This window comes from Heloderma suspectum, chromosome 2, assembly GCF_057233095.1.
Source record: "Heloderma suspectum isolate Gila_16-S chromosome 2, 16-S_ref, whole genome shotgun sequence".
Lineage (NCBI taxonomy): Eukaryota > Metazoa > Chordata > Lepidosauria > Squamata > Helodermatidae > Heloderma > Heloderma suspectum.
The window spans coordinates 23387809-23412599 of record NC_139459.1 but is presented as its reverse complement, the minus strand read 5'-3'; the positions used below and the strand labels follow the sequence as shown (position 1 = coordinate 23412599).

The window sequence follows — 24791 nt, the reverse complement described above, 5'->3', positions numbered from 1 at the left end:
AGGCGATAAATAAGAACTACCAAAACTACAATTAAGCTACCAAAAGCTTAAGCAATTTTTAAAAAATCTTTAGGCTGGGGTGGGCAACTTCAGGAGGTCTAGGGCCATTCCCCCTGTCCCCAGTGGCACCCCCCAAAAGCAAGCTAATGATGATTTGGGTACTCTGTAGCTGCTATCGACACCTTTTTATAGCAAGTTTAGGTAAATTCAGGGGGCAAGTGGAGGCTGCATGCGGCATACAGGCCACATGCTGCCCAGCCCTGCTTGAGGTGATGCCTAAAAGATAGCAATATAGGGAATTGGCAGATATGACTAAAGTGGGGAAATCTGGGTGTCATCACAGAGAAGGTTCTGTCCCTAGCAGCCATACACTGTGTCTCAAGGCACAGTGGAACCTGGAATAGGGCCAAAGCAGCAGTTTCTAACACAGGCAGGTTCATACGGGAGCCTCTAATTCAGATCATGTACCTCTAATTCACACATGTAAGTCAACACTCGATGTTGTCTCTCAGTGACTACAGTGGACAAGCATGTGGGAGCCAGTCCACTACAGTGCATACTTTACAAAACAGTGCTCTCCATCTAAACATACTTGGTATACCCCTTGTCCCCAGTCTACACCTAGAAACAATGTTGGCTATATTGGACTGGCTCCTACCATCACTCACTTCCATATTGCTTCTTCCCTAGCTTATACAACACAATGTCCCTATCTCTGTCTTGTGTTACCACCAGTATGGGGGTCCCTGGACTTGTAGCAGTTCAGGGACTCATAATTACTACACTTCTCTCATTCATCAACCCCACTCTACCCAGTCATCAATCCCTACGCCCTGACCACTTATAATTCTGTGATCATGCAGCTTTCATATTCACACATGCCACGATTTGAGAAACCACAGGCGACTTTCCTATAACATGGGCAGAAAAAAAGTTTAATGTTGTGGCAGAGCAAGGAGGCATTGCTTTTACATGAACATGATAAATCAGCAGAGAACACTCACCAATCTATTTTCATCAAACACTTCAAAAAGCAGTCGATGGTTAGATGGATTTACCTACAAGATACAAAAAGAAAGAAAGAATATAATGAATATTTATTCTCTTTTAAAAGTGTATTTGTGGTTATAGTAGTTACATAATTCAAGGGTTCCAAGCTGTCTCTAACAGCACAATCTTATACCTGTTTAGTCAAATGCAAGTCCCATTGTATTCAATGGAGTAAGTGTGTTTAGAATTGCACCTTAACCGAACCTGAATAAGAGAGGAAGAAATACACTTGGATTGCCCAAGGACAGCCAGGTCAAAGCAAAGGTAGGGAGATGAGTCAGACTCACACCCTTAGTCAAGATCCAAGACAAACTGGAGCTACAGGGGGAGGCCACTTCTCCTCCTGAACTCTAGAAAGGAGACTGCCTCCTGGCCCCAGAGATGGCACATTCCCCATTTTAGCTGGCTTCCTTCCTTGGAAGGGTAAATTTGGTAACTCCCATCTTTTTCTTCTTCTTTGTTTTCTACCCCAGAAGGACTGGGGCAGAAAAATAGGAGATCTTTCCAAGAGATCCAATCCCATTCCATTTCCACAACACAATGAAATAAATAAATACATTCATAATATAGGAACTCAAGGACTCAACTCAGCTTTATTAATTGGTCCAATTGACGCTAGGGTTTCCCCAACTGCAACCCAGAGATCATATGTATTTCAGATATCTGCAGATGAAAAAGAGGACGCAGCAATGGTGTGTCTGCCCTGCTCCTACCAGCCCTCTCACCTGAGGTGGCATAATCAAATGAAGAAGCAGAGAAAGGGATCTGTTAGCAATAGGTGATCTTCCATGTTGCAACCAGACAAACATACCCAAGACAAAAGCAGAACTGGGTCATAGAGATGTAACAAAAGGAGTTTGCATATCCACTAATAACGATCAAGCAGCTGCATCTGGATTTTCACTTTGAGAAACGAAGGACTGCATTTATCCCCCCAGCCCCCAGGAAGTCATTAAGGACACTTCACTGCCTCAGTATTTCATAACAAGTTACTTATTGTCCACAATATTTTACTTCAGTGGATAAACCTTTCATGAAAATTATGCCCAGCCTCAATGACAATGACAGGAAATGAGCCATTATAAAACCTGCACACACATTTTTATGTGAATGACGAACATTATGGAAGTTGGTAAACCTCTCATAAATATTAGAAAGACTGACTGAAATAAAGCCTAATTTAAAACTAAAACAAACAGACAGACAGACAGAACAGCAGCATCCATATTAGTGGATATAGACATGAATACAATAAAACCAGGCTGTAGGAATCATCCAAGTTCATAGAGGGAGCACCTCTGAGCCAAAGAATCAAATGCTAACCATCCAAGGCCTACTCCATCATGAAAGTTCAAAAACATAGAAAGGTGCCTTATAATGGCCCGCTTCGCATGACACAGGGGTGGTTAACAAGTCACGGTGGCTTATTAACCACCCCTGCGCATGCCAGTCACATGCTGACTCATTTCCCAAATTACCCTCACCAGGTGTAGCTTCTCATATCCTCCAAACCCACCAAGGATGGCATGTTTGGGGTGGTTTGTTAACCACTGAACCCATGGCTTGTTGTAGGATGGTTTGTTAACTGCCCCAACACACCACTCTCACCAGGTTTGGATGACATAAGAAGCTGAAGTGGGGGCGTAAATTGGCAACCTGGCACCCATGGGTGCAACAACCCAGGGTGTCTTAAATAAGCCACAGTGGGCTGTGGTGATCATGTCAACCAGGTCATTGAGTCAGATCACTGATCCAACCATGGGCCTTCCAGATGTGTTGGAATGCAGCTGCTATCATCCCAAACCAGTGTGAGCAATGGCCATGATGGCCAAGGATAACAGAGTTAGAGTATAACAGATCCAGAGGGCACCAGGCTGAGGAAGGCAGATCTACTCTGACAGCGTCTACTCTTGACTGGCAGTGGCTAGGACTTTCCCAGCCCTACCTGGAGATGCTGGAGACTGAACCTGGGACCTTTTGCATGCTCCTGCTAGAATTCGGCAGTAACCCACAAATTGCCGTTATGTGCCAATCAGCTCATTGCATCAGGGTAGGTTTCCCTGGAGAACTTTCTTTTCCTGCCTCGCAGCTTTTCCATTTTACTGGTTTCATCACATCAATTTCAGACAAATGCTGAAAACTGCAGAAATACTGTGACATAACAGAAAATGTTGCATGGAGAATGCACATCTATTCAGAAGTAGGGCTGCAGCTTTACATCACAATCTTCTGCATGCTTACTTCGAAGCAAGCCCCACTGTGAATGATGGAGCTTACTCCCCAGGAAGTGTGTTCAGAATTGCAGCCTTAGTAACCTAATGTGTAATATGACCAGACAGAAGATCTGGTAGAAAGATTCCTATGTATTAAACTTTGTTGTGACTGGAATGGAAAAAGCTGGGACCAGACATTCACAGATCAGTGCCAAGACAATTCCTCGGGATTGTGCATTACTAATCAAAACAGGCTTGGTTCATTTCCCCCCTTGTAGAGTACATTAGAGGAATCAATGTAGCTAGGATACTGAGGATGGCTGCAGAAATAAAACCTTCTCTATTTTCACTGTTTACACGTGCTATAAAAATCAATTAGAAAACCATTTATAATCTCCCCAAATTGAGACACTGCTAAAAATATTGTTTCCAAAATGCTAACAAAAAAGGGCCAACTGCGCAGACACTGTTTGGAACCACCGCTTTAACAATCTACAATGCTCCAGTCTGTTTGCAGCTGCTCCAAAAGACTAAATTTAAACTGCTGAAATTTTACCTTGCTCCTCTTTCTTTCTTTCTCTCTCTCTCTCTCTCTCTCTCTTTTTTTAAAGAAATACTTCATAGAGAGGTTAAACAATAGGTCCATGCAGGACCACCAGGACCGTACCCTCTGATTATCTCAGTGACCAGGCAGGTCGATAAGGGCCATGGTTGATAAGGTTACTAAGGACATGATTGGCCAACTGGGAGGAGGGGTGCCAAAAGTATGGTGAGAGCCAGTGTGGTGTAGTGGCTACAGTGTTGGACTGGGAGTCGGGAGATCCGGGTTCTAGTCCCTACTCAGCCATGGAAGCTCACTGGGTGGCTCTGGGCCAGTCACAGACTCTCAGCCCAGCCTGCCTCACAGGGTTGTTGTTGTGAGGCTAAAATGGAGGAGGAGGAGGATTATGCACGATGTCTTCAGTTCCTTAAGGAAGAAAAAAGGCAGGATATAAATGAAATAAAGTGGGCAGGGGAAGCTACAGTTTCTGGCACATTTGGACATAAGTTAGAAGGCCTAGCCCTTTGTGGAAAAAAGAAATTGGAGAAATCCAAGGTGTCTACAGAAAAAGGCTTATTGTAGTTCTTTTATATTGTCCCAACGCGTTTTGGAAATAATGATTTCCTTCTTCAGGGGCTACAATAAAAATATATACCTACATCACTTGGTTATTTCATGTTACTCCAGAACATATAAAAACATCTCAAACACTCCTAAAATAAAGAATTACTATAAAAATTATATAAATTTCACCGTCATTTTTGACCTATACACAATTAATACTTCTCACGTTCATATAAAAATCAAGAAACCATTACTTTTACACTTAGTAAAACCTGCTCCCAATATATGGATTCTCACACACCATTTCGTCCCATGTTGAGATTCATGCCTCTCGGGCCCATTGCACCTGCCATTCAGGCCTTTGAACCAAAAATTCAGAAGGATTTGGAAACAATAGAAAAATCCATACCTCGCCCATGGGTTAATTTCACTCGACAAGAATCCTTAGCGTTACAGGCATTTTCCAAAGACACATCTATCATTATTAAGGAAGCCAATAAAGGAGGGGCCATTGTAATACAAAATCGTGAGGATCATGAGACCGAAATATACAGACAACTGGCAGACGCACCATGTTATTAACCATGTGTAAAGGACCCCACGATGGAAATAAAGGGCATTATTAACACCCTTTTAGAGGAAGGCCTTCGAATATGGGATATATTTCAGAAACTGAATATAAATTTCTGCAGAACGATAACCCTAGGACTCCACTTTTTAATACACTTCCTAACATTCATAAGGGCACCCATCCCACACTGGGATGCCCTATAGTCTCAGGCAACAATTACATTCTTGAACCTCTATCACAGTACGTGGATTTTTTTCCTGAAACCTTTCATCCCAGCAATGAAGTCCTACATTCATGACTCCATGGATTTTCTTTCAAAGTTAAGTACACTCAATATATCAGTGCCCACAATATTTCTCACTTTGGATGTGAAGTCACTTTATACCAGCATTCCACAGGATGGAGCTATTAACATCACAGAACAGACCCTAGATGAACACCCCAAAACACTACCTCCCACCCATTATATAGTTTCTTTAGCAGAGGTATCTGTACACAAAATTATTTCAGGTTCAATGAACTATTGGAAGACAAAGGGGGTGGCTATGGGGTGTGCTGTGGCCCCAGAGATAGCCAATCTCTACATGGATGATTTTGAGAAAAAATATGTATTTAGTGAGGCAAACCCATGGAGGTCTAACATCATACAATGGCAGGGATACATTGATGATATTTTTATGCTTTGGGCTGGCTCACATGATTCTATTCTAGCCTTTTTCACATGGCTCAATACCTGTAACCACAATATAACATTTGAGATTCTGAAGGATGAAAGGATCATAAACTTTCTAGACATTACAGTGGAGAGGGACCGAAATACTTTCCATACATAGGTATACCGAACACCTACAGACAGAAATTCATATTTGTCATATGACAGTTTTCATCCTCATCGTATTAGAAATAATTTACTATATGGTCAATTTTTAAGAATTCGTAGAAATGGTTCCTCAAACTAGGTGTTTGAACATGAGTCTAATTTACTACAGGATCAATTAAAAGAGAGAGGATATCCTACTGCTGTGATAGAAATGGTGGAAAAGGGCATCTTACAAAAGCAGGACAGATCTAATGAATAATCAAGGGCTGTGGGATGATGACAAATTGTACTGCAGTCTTACATATGATGGAGTTACTAAGAAACTTCAGAAAAGTATCCATAAGTATTGGCACTTGGTGCAGGACCTACTGGGCTCTGCAAATAAACCCTGCACTACTTTCAAAAGGATTAAGAACCTGAAGAATTGGCTGGTACACAGTAACATTCAGTTACAAACAAAGCCATCTCAGCCAGTCCTTCCTGGTGCCACGGCACCTAGAGGACATCATCCATGTGGCCATTGTATATTCTGCAAATACACCAAAAAAAAGGCTAGACTTTTACGAACCCAGGAGACAAGAAAACATATGAGATCAAACAATTTTCTACCCGTAGTAGCGCTAATGTAGTCTATGCTATTAAATGCGCCTGTGACAAAATTTATGCTGGCCAGACACAAAGACCACTTAAGAAATGTATGAGTGAGCATTTCGGCAACATATGGAATAAGAGATTAGATGTGCCCATAGTCAATCATTGTTCACAAGTACACCAGTCCACAGAGGGGCTCACATTTGGGTAACAGAAAAACTGCATGGATCTGATAATACACTGCTCCTCAGAAGAGAAATGCTTTGGATTTTAAAGCTTGGTAGTGTTTGTCCCATAGGACTGAATGAAGATGTTGATTATTTACCATTGTTGTAAACGTGATAATAAATCTTTACATTTTTTCAGAATCAGGAAAAGCAGAGAGGAGTTTTTGTTTTCCTCATCAATGTTTTAGGCCAGTGTAGCCAATTAAGGGCATTTATCCAGATGATTTAAGCTAGCCCACAGGACCCTTTCTGCCAATACAAACAGATGAGGTTTGTCTGTCTTAGTACATTGACTACGAGATAAGGTGAGTTTGTGGGTGTTAAGCAAATAACTTCCTGGGAAAACTGTGGCTCCTACAAGATTACAATATTTTTTGATGAGTCTAGGAACTGTTTATATTTGGCACAAAAAGCAAGGGAGTAAAGTGTAGTTAGGTTGTATATCAAACAATTTTCTAGTAAGGACATTCCTAACCTCTCTTCCCTTCTCTATTTGTCTTCCGGGTCATTCAAATAAAGTTTCTTAACTGTAAGGCAATTTTAAAGATCAACAGATTTTTGCAGGTGAACAAATGCCTGTTGTTAAATTTTAAAAAAATCTGTACAATAATATGATGTGAGTACTTCAATTTTTCTGATTATCTTACTAAATGGTGGCAGAATATAAGGGAATTAGAGTTTAGGTTTTTTCTATGGTAAATCCTCTCTTTTAAGAGAATGCTTTAGAGATGCCATTTTTATTTATTTATTTATTTATTGCATTTATACCCCGCCTTTCTCCCTCTCGCAAGGAACTCAAGGCGGCTTACATTATCCTCCTCCTCACCGTTGTATCCTCACAACAACAACCCTGTGAGGTAGGTTGGGCTGAGAGTCTGTGACTGGCCCAAAGTCACCCAGTGAGCTTCCATGGCCAAGTGGGGACTAGAACCCGGATCTCCCGGCTCCCAGTCCGTCACTCTCTATTGACAAATGGTACACTTTATCACTACAAATTTACTTCATGAAGCCCACCCTGTTATAAAGGTAGTTCAGCACAATCTATATAATTTGCTGCTAATATGTTTATATAAAAGATGCTGGTCATTTTCAAGTGTGCAATATAAGGTAGACAAGTCATTAGTCTGTTTTTATGTAAGGAAGCTTTCTTAATATTATAAACCAGTATTGATGTTTTATTTTTTAACATGATAATTATTGTGGTTAAAGTAATCCTGATCTTCTCATTTGAATTTTTTTTGTTTTTTATATATACAGACAATAACAAATCTTTGCACTTTGTCGTTCTCATTTTTTGCCTTGTTGGTTTTAATAAGTAAAAGTAATGGTTTCTTGATTTTTATATGAATGTGAGAAGTGTTAATTGTGTATAGGTCAAAATTGGTTGTGAAATTTATATAATTTTATAGTAATTATTTATTTTAGGAGTGTTTGAGATGTTTTTATATGTTCTGGAGAAACATGAAATAACCAAGACGATGTATGTATATATTTTTATTGTAGCTCTTGAAGAAGGAAATAAATATTTCCAAAATGCATTGGGCCAATATAAAAGAACTACAATAAACCTTTTTCTATAGGCACTTGGGATTTATCCAATTTCTTTTCTCCATTGTTTTTTCCTGCACACGTGCCTCCCCTCCTCTTTTTATCCTAGCCCTCTATGGGCCAGACTAGGGCCATATGGTCAGGGTTGCATTCCTCTCTTACCCTGCTCTCCAGTTCAATAAATTAGGAGCCAAAACTGCCCCGCCCCTTGAAAGAGATATGTACCATATCGACATATGTACCATAATGCACATTAGGGTGGCATTGCAGTGGACCTGTGGCGCACCATCCAAAAACTTATTTAATTTCCCCGTAACTCTTATTTTAAATAGACTTTTATTTATTTTATCTTTATAAATGAAATATACAATACCAAACTTACCAATAACCTGATCAATACTAGAATTTCCCAACTATACAATATTCTGTTGAAGACACAATAACAAAAAGAGAAGGAAAAAGAAAGAAAGAAAGAAAGAAAGAGAGCAAAAAGGCAATGGGAGGAGGAAAGGAAGTGAAGACAAAGGAAGAAGATTCTTTCCCCTCCCCCTTAAAGAATTAAATTAAACTCCAATACCCCCCAGCCTCCGATGCCATTCTGTTTTACAAACTGTATCTATAACCTTAACAATCTTACAGTTCAATATCATATCAATCTTATATCCAAGAAACAGGCCTACAGTTCATTCCCAGTAGCCTAGATTATTACTAATAATAATCATAATTAAAAAGAAAAAGGAATATAGTTATATATAGGAATATATAATAATAAAACTTAAAATAAACCTTCAACAGTCAGTAATATATTTTATATTTTATACTAGATATATAAGTACACCTTGTACCCTCAAGCAATTAATTTAAATACAGCATACCATATCTATTTTGAAATAAAAAATATAAAGAAAAGCAAGAAAATACAAAAGATGAAAGAGAATAAACGAATATATGTATAATCATTTATCTTCTGACCTAGCCTGGATCATGTAGACTAAACACAAACAGTTAGCAAAGCTTGTTTAAAGATCCCAGTTCATGGGGTTCTAACAGGAATCTCGCGCATTTTTACGTTCAGCCACGCCTCTGCCATTTCATGATTTATAAACTTCTTCGTCTGACCTTCAGACACGATACAAAGTGTAGCAGGATATTTTAAGTAATATTGTAAGTTCATTTGTTTTGTCATATTTTTCGCTTTGATAAATTGCCTTCTTTTATTCACCACCTCTTTGATGTAATCTGGAAATAACTTTATCTTGTTTCCAGGAAAGGCTTCCACCCTCTCTTGCCAAATGCAGGATATAATTCTTTGTGGAGATTTTGGCAAATTGGACTATGCTGGTATAGTCAGTCTCTTTTGCATTTAGCACACGAAATGCCTGCTCAATATCAAGTAAATAATCAGATGGGATAGGGAGTATCTCATGCAAAAGTTTATCCACAAAAATAGGCAATTTTACATCATTAGACGGATTTTTAATCCCAATAATACATACATTGGATCTTCCCGTGAAGGCCTCCAGTTGAGAAATTCTGTCAGAGGTATTTTTAAAACAAATTGATGTTGAAGTTTCATTCCCTGCTACTCGGTCTTCTAGCTCATTAATTCTTGTCTCCATTTTTTGCCATGAAGCATTAATTAAATCGACGGCTCCTTGCAAGGCGGTGATAGAATTCTGGATTAAATCCAACCTTTTGGCTTGCTCCGTAAATTGCGAAGATAATGTCTTTATCAGAGTAACTAATTCCCCTTTATCTTCTGTTTTCTAAACTTTTGACACAGGAGGTACGGGAGGAGTCGGCGGTGAAGCCATCCCCTTTCTTCTCCTCGGTGCATTCATGTTTCTCTCAAACAGATCTTACAGGTCCTCAGATGTTCTCAGATGTTGTTAATATTTCTTAAATCATCCCACAGGAGTTGTTGATATTTCTTAAAGCATATATTATTATGGAACACGTCAGCCCTGTCTTCTCCTATGAAATAGGAGTCTCATCACAGCTTTTTGTGTTGGTAAAGCTTTGGGGAGATAATCCTGGAATCCAGCCCCTGCACTATCTCGAGGGGGGTACTTTTTTCCAAAATGTTGTCCAGATGCCGCCTTGCCCCCCCTTTAATTTCAGGGGGGAGATGAAAAGGTTTTTCAACCTTTTAAAAAGCTGTTTGAGAAAGCTCCCACGGAGAACCCATGAGAAGCTACCAGAGCAACATCGGTTCCAACTGGAAGTCTAATTTCCCCTAACTCTTTAATCTCAATTTAGGTCTTCAATTTCCCCTAACTCCTGTTTTGTTTAATTACAGTGTGGAAGGGACACAAGGGCAAGACACTCATAAAGAGGAGGCACACCCAAAGACAGCGGTAGCTAACTAAGTCTGCCTCAAGTGAAGCCCCCAGGTTAAAATCCCAGCATCTGCAGATAGACCTGGAAAAGACCCATCTCCAAGACCGGAAACCTGCTGCCAGTCAGTGTAGACAATGCTAAGCTAGACAGTCCAATGTACTTCCTATGTTCCAATTCCAAAGTATGAAGAGGTCCCATTCTAGCTCATGCACTGCACATACCCCTCCTTTGATGTGGCTTTGCCTCTAGCCTACTGAGCCAGGGAACAGGAAAGCAGAGCATTGACAGAGACACAGGCAGGAGTGCAGGACTGCCTCTACTATGTCATAGGTAGGCCTGCAATCTCCCATGGTTCTATTCAGGTGTATCCACTGCTGGTCAATAAAGCTAGGGACTGCTGGATGCCTTTTCAGAGTAATCTGCAGTGGGAAAGGAAATTCTTGTCCTTATTAGAAACTGCGAGGAGGCGGGGAACGTCAGTCAGTAAACACCTTGAAAGTGTGTGGCTGCTTCTTGGCTAACTGCCCTCACTAACACCAGCAGTCCACAGCTGTATGGGGAGGGTAGCTAGTCAGCAACCACTGTGGTGACTGAGGTTCCACTTGCCTCCACTGCAACTGGTTTCTGAGAAGGATAGGCATTCCCCCTCTGATCTCCATTACCCCACAGCTGCATCCAGAGGTTCCTACAAGCAAACTCACCTGATACCCCTGTGCATGCCACAAGAACATGTGACAACATGTGCTGCAGGTTGGACACATGCCAGGAGTCTGGCATGTGTCCAACATTGGTAACCAACATTGTTACCAACATTGGTAACATTACAGTATGATCTGTTCTTCCTCTTTTCAAAATGCAACACAATTGGCCAGCTCTATACAACCATTCCAGTGCTCGGTAGGAGACCACAGCCTATGTGTGAGTAGCCAATTCTATGTCCAAAGGGTGGAATTGGTCCTGCAGGAAGCTAGCGCACTGGGGAGCAACTAACAAAAAGTCTTGGGTTGAATGCTAAATTCTTTAATTTAATTGGAAACTCTAAGGAGAAGCTCCATTGGAAAGGTTGTCCACCTAAATCTGGTTTTAACCAAAATTGTAGTGGCTCTGGGGTCCCCAATAATGGCTTATCCTCCATTTGGTCTCCAAACATCACTGTGAATACCAGGAAATCAAGGGACCAACTCCTGCCCCAGAATTGTAATTTGGAATTAAGCTGAGAAACCCATGGGCAGTCTGTACCACCAGTGTTTTTCTAGTTTTGGCAATCAACCAGGAAGTGAAGTCCTTTGGGTTCCCCTTTCTCTAAGGTTAGGTAATTATAGCCTCTCCTGCCTTATTTCCTTTCCTTTTCTCCTAAATTTATCCATTTCCACTTCCACCATGTGTACAATTTCATTGACTAGAAAACAGTGTTATGTCTTACGGTCAATTAAATTGTACACATGAAGTATTGATCTTCTGAAGAAGCTATTTATGGTGAAACAGGAATGAAATCGAATTCCTGTAATCTATCCACATTTATAAACATCCAAGCTTCAGCTTTGTACTTTAATGTTCATATATGTTGTCCTATGCCTTTGTACCCAGTATGTTTCACTCCTGGTTGGTTTACCCTATGATGTAATGAGTGGAGTTCATACTACAACAGTTTCGATACTGTGTTGGTCTGTTTACCCCATTTTTTGTTGTTACTAATTACATCATTACTTCTCTCATTTTTTGTGCAGTTGTATGCTGTTTAGCATTGATTCATTTGGTTTGCAATCAACTGGTACTGTGTCCAGTTCTGGGCACCGCACTTGAAGAAGGATGCAGACAAGCTGGAGAGGGTTCAGAGGAGGGCAACAAAGATGATCAGGGGACTGGAAACAAAGCCCTATGAAGAGAGACTGGAAGAACTGGGCATGTTTAGTCTTGAGAAGAGAAGACTGAGGGGAGATAGGATAGCGCTCTTCAAGTACTTGAAAGGTTGTCCCAGAGAGGAAGGCCAGGATCTCTTCTCGATCATCCCAGAGTGCAGGACACAGAATAATGGGCTCAAGTTACAGGAAGCCAGATTCTGGCTGAACATCAGGAAAAACTTCCTGACTGTTAGAGCAATATGAACCAATGACCTAGGGAGGTGCCACATTGGAGGCATTCAAGACGAGGATGGACAGCCATCTGTCAGGGATGCTCTGACCTGGATTCCTGCATTGAGCAGGGGGTTAGACTCGATGGTCTTAGGGGCCCCTTCCAACCCTACTATTCTATGATTCTATGCTGTCCTGGGTTTGTGGTTTACTCCTGCAATGCACCATTTTGACAAGCAATTGAGCTTCTTGGTCGTATAGCCTTCCAATACCCTGTTCTGCTATTTGCATAGCACCCCCTTCCCCTCCTTATTTAGTAAATGCTAATTTCCCAATCTTTGCCTTTACTATCTCTTTTCTAGTTAGGCCCATCAGAAATGGTACACTGATCCATGTACCATAAAGGGGGCCTTTATACTAATCAAGTCAATTTTCTCTGTAATGCATGTGTTTTTACAAACAAAAATCTGTAAAAATAAAGTTCATGTTTTTGGACTTCGAATGAGTGAGCTAATATCCCCCATTTGAATAAAAAGTATTCTGCATTTAGTAAGAACACAGCACATAAACTCACTGTGTGCGCTCCATACTCAGGCTAAAGGTCCCGTTAAACCAGCATTGGTAGTACATATACATACTGGCCCTGCTCAAATGTAACAGCATCCGGTGGGTTAATTAAGAGCAAACCATGGGTTAACTTGGGGTTGTTTAACCCATGAAAAACTCCAAGTGACCATGTTTAGACATCCCAGAAACAACCTACAAATGCCACATTCTTAGGTTGTTACCAGAAGTGGCTCTTGTGTATCCTGGCAATCTGAGGATTAATTAATTAACTCACAAATTGCCACCAGACACTGCCATTCCATCTTGACCGGGTCATTTTGTGTCCGCATGAAGAAGGACAAGCATCAACAAGTAGTCTTCCATGTTTTAAAATCTGGAACCCATCTTAACCCATTTTGCACTCCAGCCTGCAAAATGATACCTGCTTCTTTTTAACCGAATACAAAAGTCTTGCTCCTTCATAGCTCTCTTGTTCCTCCTCTGTCCTCCTCCATCTTTTTCCTTTGCTTAAAAATTCCTACACAAACAGCTAAGAAAATGGGGATGCCACAGGTACAGCTGACTTTGACTAATGGACTAGTTAGTTGACCAGCCCCACAGGGCTGTTGTGAGAAGAATAAGCAGATTGTCAAACATTTTGCAAGTTAAAAGTGTTATCGTATATTTTATGTATTATTTATTTATTACATTTATATCCCGCCTTTTTTCCTCTTCAAGGAACCCAAGGCGGTGTACATAATCCTCCTCCTCTCCATTTTATCCTCACAACAACAACCCTGTGAGGTAGGTTGGGCTGAGAGGCAGTGACGGGCCCAAAGTCACCCAGTGAGCTTCCATGGCCAAGTGGGGACTAGAACCCAGATCTCCCGACTTCCAGTTGAACACTCTCACCACTACACCACGCTGGCTCTCTATTACAATTATTACTCTTTTGTTACCACAGTAGGCCATGCTCAACATTGATAAAAAAATATTTGAAAACACTTACTCTAAAATAAAATTCTTCATTCCATTTTGGATTCAGGGTCTGCAAGGAAAAAAAAAGAGGGAGTGGGAAATTCACATTTAGAAATACCAAATCTTAACAGCTTTTAGAAAATGCTGAAAATCTGAATTTTGCTGCAATTTAAAATAGGAGTCATATTCTTTGTTAAGGAAACAGAAAGGTAAGTAAAAAAGAAAAACGTATAGCAACAGCTTTCATCAATAATAAAGATGCTGTCGTCAAAAGGCTTCAAATTCATTTGCTAAGCAAACTTTGTGTGGGAGGGTATGTGAAGTGGGATAAACCAGAAATAGATGTCAGCTATATATAGGGACCTCACAGTGGGAGTTAGGTCATTGATGACCTGAGAAGAGATATCTTAATAAGGGCCGTTAAATATTTCATTATTAAAATTCTTTAACATGTTGCTGAGGGGTTGTGACAAGGTTTGTCTGGAGTGGTGGTGGACGTAAATGGTCAGCATATGCAAATAAAGGGATACATTTAGAACTCTAGAGCCAAGCTATTAACACAAACATAAATATAATTTATATTGCCTCAGAAAATCTCCCCCACCCCCTCAGCAAATTTAGAAGAGAATCTTTGCTGTTCTGGGCAAAAAAAAAAAAAAAATGAATTTTTCCGATCTACCTCCCACCATTTAATCTAGCCTTCCTCAACCTGGTGCCCTCCAGATGTGTTGGACTACAACTCCCAGAATCCCCAGCCAGCTGGCTGGGGGATTCTGGGAGCTGTAGTCCAACACATCTGGAGGGCACCAGGCTGAGAAAGGCTGATTTAGTCTGTAAATAGGCCTCTGAGATGGCTTATAAGAAAAAGCCTAAGAACACAGTGAAAAACGCACACAAACATATATCAATTTACAAAGTTTTTTTTTTTTTTAAGCAGCAAGAGTATAAAAAAGTTAGAAGCAGATAAAACCAAGCCAGTCAGCTTGTCATCCTCAAAGCCCTCTGAAAGAGCAAGGCTTTATCTGTTTGAATGAGCAGGCCTGGTGAACGAGGCTTGGTAACAAATCTTACTGGAAGGGCCATTGACTACAGAGGACAGTCCTGTATTTCAAGGCCAGCCAGAGCACTGATCTCTATTTTGAAGGTGTCCTCTATTTGAAGGGCAGTCCAGTTTAAAGATAAAGAACCCTCAGGAGGAAGAGTCAGGCCTTGGAAATGCCCATCAACAGCACCTGGGCAGCAGACTGAACAAGGCACACAGATTGCGTGATCACAATTTCTCACGCTATTTTGTGATGCACTGTATTTCTATTTAAATTATAATAGTTATTTCTAAATTTGCATGCATACATATAAATTAGCATATGCAGAATATATACAAATTGGTATCCCCTTTTGTCCTGTTTTTTGTGACGCATTTCCTCTTTTTTGGTGATTTATAAGTGGCCCTCCTAAATCCTATAGAGGGGGTGCCAACACTAACAAGGCCTATACCTTATATTTGTCAGCTTCTCCTCCAAAGTCTAAGGCAGTCAGAGCAAAATGTCATCTCATGGCTTGAATACATTCGATTGAACTGACAAGAGAAGATGAGCCTTAAAATATCTTGGATCTAGACCATTTAAGAACTTTAGTGTCTAAAAGAGAAGTTGGAATTGAGCTTAAGAACTAATTGGAAGCCAATGGAGCAGTTTCAAAAGTGACGTAGCATGCTGAGAGACTGCATAATAACTAGGCTAGCATGATCTGAACCAGATTTAGTTTTCACATACTGTATCAATGAAATGTGATTAGTGAGTGACATTTGCTGAATACTGAGTCACGTGTGCTGAAAAGGCTTTAGGATTGACCTCAGAGGCCCTGTTTAGAGACCCGTTGTCAAGGCCCATCAGAATGAAGGGTGCTAGAGATAGGCTCTTTTCAGTGGTGCCCTCAGCTCTCTGAAACATCACCTTTTATTTTATTTATTTTTGTAAAATTATTTTTAGGCTGCCTTTAAGGGTGGAACCCTCTAACCTTTGTTAGCTTTTAACCAAACCTTGAAAATCTATTTTTACTAAAAAAATAAATACTGCTTTAGATTATGTTCAATTATGTTTTGATTGTGTTTCTAAGCCAAGTATATCACAGTTGCCAAGTATGTGTCCATCAGACATGTGTATTTCTTGGCCTCTGCTGAAAATAAAGGGGGGGGGGTCAGAAACATTTCTACCTGTACAGTTACAAATGTTGCTATCCTAGCAACAGAACTAGTCAACTAACATATCATCTGAACTATTTCGGTTCATGTTCAACTAAAGAGGGAACTCTGGTCCTGCGAGAAAACGGCATGGCCTTTTGTTATCTTGGCGCCAGTTTGGCACCATGGGTACAGGTCCAAAACAGACGTTTCAGAATCCGTATCTAGCAGCTACATCTTTTTAAAATATACTTTTACTTTACAGTAGGCACAGAAGGCCTTATCCAGATCTTAAAAAGAACGCCCTACCACCCATGCTAGGGTCCTGTTCTGAATTGGGGCCCTTTCATCTATTCTAAAATACAAATGAAAAAGAGACACAGTTGCTAGATGAGCATTTCAAGTAACGCCTGTTTTGGCCCACCATAACTGGGGTGAACCAGGTTGGGATTCCCATTCAAGCACAAAGGAACTTGGGTGAACTTGAGTATGTTATCTACACTGCTTAACCAAACTCGCAGACAGGATAAAATGGGGAAAACCTGTCAACACTGCCATGAGCTTCTAGGAGGAAGAGTGAGAAGCTAATATGATAAATAAAATAAGGTTTGGGGTATCTGGCCACTGAAACAAACACAGATTTTTTTTTAAAGTATGCATATCTAACAAAACATATACTGGGGCATTGTCCATCTTTTCAGTATAATCAGTTAAGGAGATGTTACCCTCTTACCTTTTTAATTGTCTTTGTCTGCACCAGGGCAAGTTCTCGGTTTTCATCTGCTACATACAATGAAAGTTTCACATATGGGTCACTGCAAAAGAAGAACTTGCCATTAATCTTACAAATTTTAATCTCCACAGAGAACACGCTGTGAAAGAAATTTGCTTTGCTTTTATATTTAAGCTTTAGGGATCCCTCCACCAGCATTATAGCAATTTGTCCAGCTAACTAATGTTGCCAAACCATGAATAAGAACAGCTGTGCTGGATCAGACCAAAGGCCAATCTAGTCCAGTGTTCTGTTCCCACAGCCAACCAGATGCCCCAATGGGAAGCTCACAAGCAGGTCATGAGGGCAATAGCAGCCTCCCACTTGTGATCCCCAGCAACTGGTGTTCAGAGGACTGCTGCCTCTGATACGACTAGCCATTATGACTAGTAGACTTAGGGCCGGTTCACACATCACGATAAGCCACCCTGAAAGTAAGCTGCGGTGGATCACTAACCCATATTACTCCCAACAGACTACCAGGTGCTCTGCAGCTTCCTGTGGCTGGTTCTGCCCCTCAGTCCTCCAACTCCTGCCCAGCACGTATCCCCGGAGCCTTCATGGCATAATTCTATCCCAGAAGTCTTTGTGGGTAGTAATGTTGTGGCAAAGGCCTTTCTGCCATTAGTCTACTGAGTGCGCCTGGCATGTTCTGTTTCATCGTTGTTCCTCCATTAGTATGACTAATATGTCTAACTAGACTTTGTGGGTTCCTGTGCTTGTGCTTGTGGGCTCCTGGTCGACAGCTGGTTGGCCACTGTGTGAACAGAATGCTGGACTAGATGGACCCTTTGTCTGATCCAACATGGCTCTTCTTATGTTCTTAAAACCCATGTCACCATGGGCACTAGTAGTCTGAGGGCAAAAAGTAGTGTTCCTTGACTCCCACTATGTCAGTCCTCCAGAAACTATATGGAGGTTACTTTCCTTCAATGTAACAAAGGACTTTTGGCCCTCACTTCCTCACACCCATTGCTGCTGAGCAACATTCACTTCTTCCTCTCCAGTCTCAAGCCCACCTCCTTCCCACTTCCCTCACATTTTAAAACCCAGCTTTTCTAGGGCTGCTACTTTTCATCATCCGCTGTCACCTCAGAGCATTCACTGCCCCTTCCACCACCATCCCTGCCGCCAATATGGCTGCTTCCAGAGCGGGCCCAACTAACAAAGCCAAAGGCCCTCCCTCCATCCCCACCTTTGTGTTTTTCTCCCTGAGCACCTCCATGGTCCAGAGCTACATGGGAGCTGTAGTTCCCCAACCACCTCAGGCTCCTGGCCAGGGTGTGGAAACATACTGTTTGGCTATTAAAGCTTGAGCTTTGAACTTTTTCGAACTTTCAAAATTTTCTGCATGTCTACACTGCTCAAGCTTCAGTTTTTAAAAAATGAGCCAAATCGGTCTGGTAGATCTCTAGTAACACGCGTTACACTAATGTATTCTTATATAGATCCCCTTTCAAAGCTGTGACTGAAAAATGTTTGTGTTAAGTTGTAGTTTAGCATAGTGAGCTGGGATAATGAAACACACTAAATGTTTGAAACATACTATATACATGTTAGGTGGTGTTATTAAGTGAATGATATACATTTTTCATATATTACTGTAGTTCTAATTTCTAAATGCTTTAAATAAATAAAAATAAAATTATTTTAAGCTGCAATCCAAAATACATTTTAGGGAGTATGCCTCATTGAACTTATGGGGACTTACTTCTGAACAAGTGCATGTAGGATTGTGCTGTTACATACTTAAATGCACTGGCAATAACGAATCAGCATTAGTCTTTGCACAACATCAACACTTTATAAACAAGAGAAAGTTTGCCGACCATTTTCATTTTCCCCTGAATAGGAAGACCACCTGTTGCTTGGCCCCAAAGGATAAAACTTATGAATTATGAAATGGTCAGCTACCCTCTAGTGGCTACAGTTAATGGTACAAAGACATAGAAAGTGGCCATCTATCAAATGGCAGGTTGTCACACAATTGCTGTTTTCCACATCATTTAACGGGGGAAATCACTAACGGAAATGGAGAAAGCTCACCCAGTGAAAGTTAACAATTCATGTTAATCTAAGTATTTTGGGGGCAAACGCTGGCTGGACTGGGCAACCCAAAAAGAAGAAAAAGTCTCAGGATGCAAACATTTTATGAAAAGCCCAACACATTTCAGTCTCTTATTTAATTTTCAAGGCCTTCTTCAAGGGGTTATGAAAATGCCTGCGGAGAGTCTTGTAACAAAATATCTCCTGCTGTAATTCACTGGTTGTTGCGTTCGGCTTCCCATAATGTATTGGGCTTTCCATAAATAAAATCTTTGAATCCTGAGACGTTTCTTTCCTTTTTGGGTCTAGTTTGGATGCTTACCAGCCTTTGTACCCCGTGGATTGGGCAAACACCAGACCAGAAAGAATGGTTGCATATGATGATGCATACAATAGAAATGAAAAAATTAACTACTAGCAGGGATTTAAGAGATGGAATTCAGGATGAGTTTTAATTTGTATCTGAATAAAACAATCATTTTGAAGGAAAAAAGGGATATTACCTCTGGTTTTAGATGGTGCATCTAAATCTATATCACAGCAAGCATCATCATAAAAGACTACTTGCCGCCTGCCTCAAATCTGTTCATCATAGCACTAACAGCAACAAGTACACAATTTTTAAAAGTAATAAAATCTAACACAGCAGATGGCAGAACAGCATAAAAGCCAATCACTGGAGATGGAGTCATAGTTAAAATGCCAGAGAGAATAAAAAAGGTCTTTGCAAAATGACATCATGGTAGGCTCCAGGCAAGCCTCCCTGAGGTCTATCTTGTCATATCAGCATTGGGTGAAAACCCTTTTTATCCTTCAGGCACCTGCTCCTGGCTCTGCTCCCCTGAAAGGTAGCGGAAGCCCTAGAGAAAGGGCAGATTTTCTTCATATTCCCCTCCATAGTCCACTGAAGTTCCTGCTGCCATTATTACTGCGGCCGCTGCTGCTTTAAAATGGATGTTCTTAATGGCTCCCAGCCCTTTCAAGTCTCAGAGGCAACGGCTGTTGGAGACACTGCGGGATGGACAGTAAAGTATGAAGTCCTCTTCCCAGTCCTTCCATGGAAAGGGGCTCTGGCTACAGGGCTGGCCCTACCACTGGGCAAAGTGAAGCAGTCGCCTCAGGCAGCAGATGCTTCGGCAAGGTGTTGGAGGAGAGACTTGGGTGCTGTCAGGGTGGAAACTGAACCCATAGAGCCCCAGAGCAGTTCTGATTCTGAGGAGGAACAGCAATCCGTGGGAGAGGAGCCTGCTCATCCCTCACAGGCACAGCAGCTGGCAGAGATTCCTCCTGCCAGCATTCCTGGGATAGATAGTGACCCTGGCAGTGAGACAGCGCTGGAGGGGGGCTTGCAGGACGCTCAGCACAGACACAGGGAGCGACGACAGATGGAGGACACCGAAAGGAGGCGTAGCACTCGTTTGGCACTCAGACAATGGTCGTGTCCCGAGGACCCAAGGGAAAAAGGGAGGATCTCTCCCTAGCCCATAAGTTCAGGGTCTTCCCGTGGTTCCCCTTCAAACAGGGACCAACTGCCTTACCTGGAGCTTAGGCTACTCTGCTATCTTTCCCCAGTGCTGTTCCTTGTTTAGTCGCTAGTGATTAGTATCTGAAAGAGTCATAAAGTAATAAAGGAATAAAGCCTCGGAAAGAATCCTCGTCGTCTGTGTCCTGAGTTGGCTATTGGAGGGGGCTGCAAGAGGCAGCTAGGGCACTCCTGACAGGTGCCATGAGTCCTGCTCTGTGCCCCCAAAGTTAGCCTGACATCTTCAGAGGCAGTGGAGGATGCGGTCCCATCATTAATGTCAAAAACAAATGCATCTACCCGTCCAGTTGTTTTTTGTGCATGGAATGGGAGGGAGTGCCAACTTGCCACCCTGCGTGGCTTAGTGGCAGAGCACTTGCTTTGCATGCAGAAGGCCCCAGCAGGTTTCCAGGTAGGGCTGGAAAATCTGCTGCCTGAAACCCTGGAGCGGCGCTGCCAGTCAGTGTTGACAATACTGGGCTAGATGGACCAAGGGTCTGACTCGGTATAAGGCAGTTTCCTATGTCCACCTGTTGGCATTACTGCCTCACCAGGTCTGCAGCAGTGGCTATGGGGAACTAGCCCCTGAAACTGGCTGGCAGGCTTATTGCTCAGCAGCCAGATGTTCTCAGTGTCTGTGGGGAGAGGATTTCTCAGCCAGGCCAGCGTACAATTGCTGTGGCTCTTGATCTGTTCCCCTGAAGTGGGGTGGCAGTGGCAAAGAGAAGGGCATGGCCCCTCTCCCCAAGGTGTTCTGGCAGCCATTATGCTGTGGTCCTAAAACAGATGGTATCTTAGAGCAGGAAATTCCATAGACTGAGTTGTAAACCTTACAAACAACCCTGCAAGGTAAGGTCAGTATTATCATCTCTATATTAGAAATGGTGAGAAAAATGAGGCCAAGAGAGCATGGGACTTGCTTAAAACCACCCAAGGAATTTATGGCAAAGATGAGGTTCAAACCAGGGATTTTCAGATACGTATCTGAGATTTTTAAGGAAGGATCCAACTGATGTTGCTACTGATGTTGCACTAGTGGAAACTAAAGTTTGGGCAGTGTCTGTAGTGCTTGCTTGTGTGATGTGCTAAACGCATCGCACCAGCAAGTGCTATCGATGTTGTGCAAACACTGATTTTTGCAAGTGCAAAGTCAATAGTGCTAGTGGATGGTCAGTGTTGGATCCTTCTTTTAGCTGCTACACTACTGTCAGGGGGCCGTAGCCGGCCTTTTTCAGTCTACTCCAGTAGCCAACTCCAGACACAGACAAAGGATTCTTTTCAAGGCTTTATTCCTTTTACAACTTAATAACTCTATCACCAGCGGCTAAGCTATGAACAGCAGAGTTACCTATGCCCCGGGTTGGAAACAGTTGGTCCCCGTTTGAAAAAGAATCACTTGCAGACCCTGAACTTATGGGCTAGGGAGAGTCCCTCCCCCTTTCCCTTGGGTCCCCTGGACGCGACCGTTGCTTGCGCGCCTAACAGGCACTACGCCTCCTTTCCGTGCCCTCCATAGCTCGTCGCTCTTTGCGTCTGCGTCGAGCATCCAGCCAGCCCTCCTCCCGCGCTCTTTCACTCCCAGGACCGCTATCTATCTCTGGAATGCCGGCAGGAGGAATCTGCCAGCTGCAGGGACTGGGGGGGATGAGCGCGCTCCTCTCCCATGGACGGCTGCTGCTTCTCAGAATCAGAACTGCTCTGAGGTTCTATGGGTCCCTGACAACTACACCAGACTGGGTACACATGTCCTTTGCCTGTAGCATATAGTGCCCTAGATTGCAGGACTGATTTGTTGCTGGGCAGTGGCAGTATTCAGATGCTGTGGTCTTACAACAGCAAGTTGAGGGACTTTATGGTATTTCACTCTCTTGAATTTCTAGGATTCCAGCTACAGAACAGCAGGTAATAGCCATGACTAGCTTCTCCCAGGAACACAAACTGCTGGGTGTGCATGTTTTATTGTTTTTCAAAAGATAATACTAACCCACCAATGGCATACATTTAATAAATAAAAGGACTATTTTCCCCCCAACTCTAAATTTATACTAGCTACTGGAGTGTCCTAGTACACAAATAATGACTGTGTTTCCTACTTGGAAAAAATTATCTAATTACTTTGGTAGGGTGTCCTGCATTTTGAAATGAAGCGTTTTGACACCATAAAACCAAAAGGGCCGGCCTACCATTAGGCAGAGTGAAGCAGACATCTCAGGTAGCAGATGATGAGAAGTGAGGTGTTCCTCGTCACTCCCCATTGCTTTTTCCTTGTGCATCATGTCTTTTTAGATTGTATGCCTGCAGGCAGAGACTGTCTTGTTTAACTTATTGTTTCTAAGCCGCTCTGTGAGCTTTTTTGGCTGAGGAGCAGGATAACACTACTTTAAATGAATGAATGAATAAATGACAGCGCTGCATATGCCACACTGCCTGCCCTACACCCCAAAGGCTAGCGTGCTGTCCTCAGCTGTGCTGTACCACCATTACCAATGAAGTAAGATTCAATTCCCAGTCCAGTTTGTATTTGTACATGGAACAGGGGTGGGGGGGACCATCTTATCCTTCACCTCAGGGAGCAGAATGTCTTCGGACAACCCTGAAAACTGAACACTTGTATGACTTTTGCTTTCACAGTTTTGGGGGGCATTCATATTTTGAGCCTATGCAATTAGATGACTTACTACTCCGCTGTGCACACCTTACTGGAGTGTGATGGTATGGGGGGGGGGACACAGGAAGACAAAAAATACTCTTGAATTAGAGTACTCTACCCAGAGAAGTGACCAGAATGAACACAATACTCCAAATGCAGCTGCACCATACATTTAATCACAGGCTCACATATGCCTGAAGCCACCATAGCCTGGAGACATTTTCCAACTTCTAGTCTTCTGTGTTGCCTAAAACTGTAGTTATTGTTAGAGTTTGCCAGATCTGAGTTTTTAATAACCCAGCCACATCTATCCATCAATATGTTAACCTGTAAGATTTGCATTAGTTACCCCAATCAGTATGAACTAGTCAGCCTCATCTTCCCAGGACAATTAGCACTTACGTAAAATTATTTCCAGCAGCCAGACACGTGACCCAACATGATTGCCACTTGATTGCCTGAGAAACGCTCCACCCTCACAAGGGTTGAAACTTTATGCAAACACCATCATCACCATCACATCAATTCATTATGAATCAGCAAATCCAGATTCAGATTATCTTGCACCAGCAGCATTCTCTCAAAGGGTGGGGGCTGGAGAGTGAAAGATGCTACCTCCCTCATTCCAATATGCACCTGAAACCACACTGTCGTTTCTTAGCTTTTCACATGTACACACCACTACCTAGAATGGATCCCCTACTAGAGTGTCTATATAGTTGAGTCCCAAACTTCCCTCTTGCCTTTGATCCTCTGTGGTATGGAAATTACAGGAGAATCTAGGATAGCATTGGAACCTCCTCTATATTTTCCTGCTCCTTCTACATCTTGCCTCTTTTAAGCCCCGGCTTAAGCTGGGGGCCAGGTCTCAGATGTGCACATCCTGCATGGACCTGAAGATCCCCAGTGTTCTCCAACACAAGGAGATGAGATACTCACACAACAGATGAAAGCAGATGTTTTTTGCATTTGCTGCCCAGGCAATAGACTTTCCAGGCAGACTTTGCATCAGGAGTAACAGCCTCTCTGTTGTTGATAGTGGACTATTGGTTAGGCCTCCAGGTGTTATTTCTTTTTCTAGCTCTTCATTGTAATTCTAATACTTGGATGCTCCTCTGCTATCTTCCCTGTCTCACGTGTCTGCCTGGCCCACCTGAACTGCTGGATCTTATTATTCCACCTGGCGACATCAGAGGGGGAGATGAGACAGCAAGGCTCCCTTCCAACATCTCAACTCAGGGGCAGGCAACCTTTTTTGGGCCGTGGGCACATTTGGCAATTTGAGGAGCTGCCCTGGGCACCACCACAAAATGGCTGCTATGTGAGGTGTGGCAAAGGACAAGTAACTTGTCTAAAAGGCTGAGTACAAGTGAGTACAACACACTACACAACTCCTTTGAATCCAGTTTTCAGCACCAACAGAAATCTATTTTACAGCAATCCAAGCTGCCAGTAAGAATATGTTTTCATTAAAAAGTGGGAGGAACAGGACACCTTGATGAGCACCAAGAAAGGTATCCAGGGTGCACTGGTGCCCATGGGCACCATGTTGCTTACTCTT

At 42.2% G+C, this 24791-nt stretch overlaps 1 protein-coding gene across 12 annotated transcripts in view; it reads right to left on the bottom strand.

Annotated features, from left to right (window-relative positions):
* Positions 1–24791, bottom strand: part of NEDD4L (NEDD4 like E3 ubiquitin protein ligase) — a 325991-nt gene that overhangs the window by 167173 nt on the left and 134027 nt on the right. For all 12 annotated transcript variants that reach the window (XM_084832979.1, XM_084832988.1, XM_084832980.1 and 9 more), the window contains 3 exons: positions 16974–17055; positions 14093–14131; positions 1005–1058 (listed from right to left, as the gene is read on the bottom strand). In XM_084832979.1, the coding sequence (XP_084689105.1) occupies positions 1005–1058; positions 14093–14131; positions 16974–17055 (175 nt within the window). The remainder of the gene's footprint in view (positions 1–1004; positions 1059–14092; positions 14132–16973; positions 17056–24791) is intronic.